Source organism: Balaenoptera acutorostrata, chromosome 5, assembly GCF_949987535.1.
Source record: "Balaenoptera acutorostrata chromosome 5, mBalAcu1.1, whole genome shotgun sequence".
Classification (NCBI taxonomy): Eukaryota; Metazoa; Chordata; class Mammalia; order Artiodactyla; family Balaenopteridae; genus Balaenoptera; species Balaenoptera acutorostrata.
In genome coordinates, this window is record NC_080068.1 from 14,568,453 (window position 1) to 14,573,060 (window position 4,608).

General features: G+C 52.5%; 1 protein-coding gene across 1 annotated transcript; it reads left to right on the forward strand.

Moving 5' to 3' along the window:
- Positions 1 to 2,423: 2,423 nt before the first annotated feature.
- ATOH1 (atonal bHLH transcription factor 1) lies at positions 2,424 to 3,482 on the forward strand. The gene has a single exon (XM_007198471.3). The coding sequence runs from the start codon at positions 2,424 to 2,426 to the stop codon at positions 3,480 to 3,482; it is 1,059 nt and encodes a 352-aa protein (XP_007198533.2).
- The last annotated feature ends 1,126 nt before the right edge of the window (positions 3,483 to 4,608 follow it).

Below are 4,608 nucleotides of genomic sequence, written 5' to 3' on the forward strand. Positions count from 1 at the left end.
TATCAAAATCTCCAATTCAAATTCAACACTAGTTTTGTCCATTTCCATATTTGTAACTCCCTTCTCTGACAGTGAGAAACCTTACTCCTATTTTCCTCAAATGTTTATTTTTTTCATTAGTCCTTCTGTACATAACTAATCCAGCTGTCCACACACAGAGAAGCCCTCCTCCTTCTGCTTAAACTGCCATACCCTATACTCAGGGGCTACTGCTATACCCTCTACTCAGGGGCTTCTGCCACCATCCAGCCCCTACAAACACATTACGTAGTGTTTGACATCCCGTGACAGTAAGCCTCTGCAGAGACACCGTCTTCGTGCTACCCAGGCTCCAATCCCATGCCCTGGGCCCCGTGTTCCACCCCAGCTCAGATGCCTAGTTTCCTCTGCCCACCTGATGGAAAAGAAGGAAAGACAAGGGAGGGTGAAGAAAAAGAGCTTCCTGTTTATTCTCAGGCCAAAAGAAATGTATTTCACCATGGACCACACACACACACACACACACACACACACACACACACACACACAGTCCATCTCCATAAAGCTATAGAAGATATATATATAGTCTATCTAAAACTAAATCCAGTCTAGTCCCAGAGATTCTTTTGCCCAAGGAGTTGTAAATGGCAGGTTAGGTCAAGTCCCTGCGAATACTAGCAAGAACAACTTTCAGTCGTTTCTGGGCACTGCAAAACCAGGTTCCAAGGAGCTCTCTCTGCTGGCGTTTCTTTATCTTTTCCAGAGGACAAAACTCCTTTAGGGACGGTGGCCACCGCTGAAGCAGAAAGCAGCACGTAAGCAGCTGCTAGCGTCCCACTGCCGCGCCGCAGGTAAGGTGCAGGAGAGCGCCCCGAGGCGGAGCGGGGTTGGGCGCCAGCAGGTGCGTGCCCGGGGTCAGGGCGTTTCTGATTGGCTTTTTGCTGTGACTCCCCCCAGCTCCTCCCCCTCCACTCCCCTGCAGGCGGGGCGGGGGGGGGGGAGGGTGGTGCTCCCTCGGGAGACAGCGTCCCAGCTTCGCCCGGGACCTCCCGGGTTTCAGCGCTCCGGCCCTTGGCCATGGCGGGGGGGACGGTGGGGAGCGCACACCCTAACTGAACAGATCTGGGGTGGAGGGAGTTAGGCTGTGGTTTCTCAGCGTTTGCCGGAGAAGCCTTGCGCCGTATTAAACCTGGGGCTCCTGAGTCAGAAGGGTAGGTAACTCCGGACTTCTGTACCTTGAGTGTGTTCAGTCAGAATTGCCCAGAACGCAGGTGCCTTTCATTTTTCTTTGGGCACCCTCCCCTTCCTCCGCATTTAGTAAGGAGTCTTAGGTTGCTGAAACTGTGTAATATCCCTGCCCTAAAACTACTCAGCGGAGAGTTTTCTGCAGATTACCATCCTAGTTGGCCGCAGGGTGCTGGGAAAAGCGGACGGAGGGGATTTGGGGGCGAGGGAGTCTGGAATTTGGTACATTCTATAACTGTACCAGAGCTTTACTTTCCATGAGGAAAAGGACTACATAAAGTCGATCTAGAGCGAGAGATGAAAAATGAGAAATGTATTCGGAGACAGCATTTTAAAAAAAAATTCTAACATTGATTTGATTTTAAATGGTGGACGTCATTTAGCAATTATATATCTATGAACACATAGACTATGAAAGATTTTTAGATACATACATGTATTATATGCATGCATATACAAGTATACGTAATGTCATATTATATATGAGAGACTTTAAATGTGTGGGCACAAACGGTGGGAGCTGCGATCCCAGCTTCAAGACAGCAAAGGGCAGGCGCGCTTCAATCCTCTCCCCGAGGGCCCTCCTCGCGCCAGGTGCGTCCAGCCTCGCCCGGAGCCGCTCGCCTGCCCGCGGCCGCGCACTTCTGACCCGAATCGACTCGGCCTCCAGCCAAGAGTCCGCTCCGTATCCGCTCCCGCTCTCCAGCCCCTGGCGGGGGTGATACAACACCGGCGTCAAATTACAACCCGCAATTAACATATGAATTTACGAACGAAAAAGAAACGAGCAGGGAGGGGGGGGAAAAAAAAAAAAAAAAACCCTAGAGCTGGCAGCCGAGCGCTGGGTTAGCAGGAACTTTTCCCCGGGTGTAAGAACTCTTTGATTGGCTGCTCGCACGCGCCTGCCCGCGCCCTCCATTGGCTGAGCGGACACGCGACCGGCGCGAGGAGGGGGCTGGGAGAGGAGCGGGGGGAGACACACTGGCGCGTGCCGCTTTTTAAAGGGGCGCAGCGCCTTCAGCAACCGGAGAAGCTTCGTTGCACGCGACCTGGTGTGTGATCTCCGAGTGGGTGGGGGAGGGTCGAGGAGGAAAAAAAAATAAGACATTGCAGTAGAGACCCGGGAAGGGTTTTTTTTGTTGTTGAGCTTGTTTGCCAGTGGCTCCTCCGACCCTGCGCCTCCGAGCTTCTGCAGTGCAATGTCCCGCCTGCTGCACGCACAAGAGTGGGCTGAAGTGAAGGAGCTGGGGGACCACCACCGCCATCCCCAGCCGCACCACGTCCCGCAGCCGCCGCCATCACAGCCACCTGCGACCCTGCAGACGAGAGAGCATCCTGTCTATCCGGCCGAGCTGTCCCTCCTGGACAGCACCGACCCACGCGCCTGGCTGGCTCCTACTTTGCAGGGCATCTGCACGGCACGCGCCGCCCAGTACCTGCTCCATTCCCCAGAGCTGGGTGCCTCCGAGGCCGCGGCGCCCCGGGACGAGGCGGACGGCCGGGGAGAGCTGGTGAGAAGGAGCGGCGGCAGTGGCAGCAGCAAGAGCCCGGGGCCCGTGAAAGTGCGGGAACAGCTGTGCAAGCTGAAAGGCGGGGTGGTGGCAGACGAGCTGGGCTGCAGCCGCCAGCGCGCCCCTTCCAGCAAACAGGTGAACGGGGTGCAGAAGCAAAGGAGGCTGGCGGCCAACGCCCGCGAGCGACGCAGGATGCACGGGTTGAACCACGCCTTCGACCAGCTTCGCAACGTTATCCCGTCCTTCAACAACGACAAGAAGCTGTCCAAGTACGAGACCCTGCAGATGGCCCAGATCTACATTAACGCCTTGTCCGAGCTGCTTCAAACGCCCAGCGGCGGGGACCAGCCGCCGCCGCCGCCGGCATCATGCAAGAGCGGACACCACCAACTTCGCGCCGCCGTCCCCTACGAAGCAGGCGCGGGCACCGCGACCGCGGCGGGGACGCCGCCAGCCTCGGGAGGCGGGCAGCGGCCGACCCCGCCCGGAAGCTGCCGGACTCGCTTTTCGGCCCCGGCCTCCGCCGGAGGATACTCGATGCAGCTGGAAGCTCTGCACTTCTCGACTTTCGAGGACAGCGCCCTGACGGCGATGATGGCGCAAAAGAACTTGTCGCCTGCGCTGCCTGGGGCCATTCTGCAGCCAGTGCAGGAAGACAGTAGCAAAACTTCGCCGCGGTCCCACAGAAGCGACGGAGAGTTTTCCCCCCATTCCCATTACAGTGACTCGGATGAGGCGAGTTAGGAAGGTGACAGAAACCCGGAAAACTGAGGCAGAAACAAAATCACCCTTTCCCAGGGCGCGGAAAGCCCCGCGGTTAAAGATCCCCGCACCCTTTTAAATTTTGCTAAGCGATGGTCGTTGTTTAGCAACGGCTTGGCTTCAGATGGCAGCTACATTTGATGGTTTGCAAAAGCCGCCGCTGTTCCAAACTCCCTCTCGTCCGTATTGTTCGGTGAAAGCTTGCTGTTAAAGTTGGGTTCTTTCCTCCCACATTCTGCTCCCCCGTAGAGAGATAAGGTATAATTATATGTACGCATACATAGCATCATTATTCTAGTTCCCTGCTGCCAATACGCTGCTAAAACGTCGCATCTTCTTCTCTGTCGCTGGTTTGTGTTTGATTTATTTTATACCCTGGGCATCCATCCCTGTGTGTTGCGCGCACTCACGTGTGGGAGAGTGAGTATTCCGAGGTTGTCTCCCAAAATGCATTATGAAACGCAAAGTTAATGCTTCCAAAGTGTGTAACTTTTGACTATAGAACTGTCAGAAAGCAAGGAACTTTGAGGTTTCTGTATCGTATAAACACACCCAGTATGTATATCGGACCGCGAGAACCTTGGCGTCTTTTAGGAAACTTGGCGCACGCACTTTATCAGCCGCTACTGCTGCGGCTCTGGGACAAACTCAACTGCCAATTGCAGACCAGTTTTGTTTCTGTTTTTTAAACACGGCCACTTATCCTTAAGCTCTTTGCAAATGTTTGTTTTTAAAAAATAAATAAAAACCACATCTAGTAGTGTCAAAAGCATTTGGTCAATTTTATTCTGCTTTGTTAATATTAGAAAACTTATTTATTATTGAGTGTTTGCTACCATTTCTACTTATCTTGATTCGTTTTTTGGTTTTTTTTTTACGTTTTCTACTCGAGATCATTTTATTTTAATTTAGCAAAGCCAACTGCCATTGTTTTATGTATTCCTTTTGCAAATGATAAAAATAAACGTGAAAATAACTTCTATTTGTCACTTATTTCATTCTAATATAAGCATTAAAAACAGTTTAAAATGACCTTGAAGATTTGGATTGTCTTCTATGAAATGCAAATTTGTGTGACCCAAGAGTTTTGAAGAAAAATTCCATTACA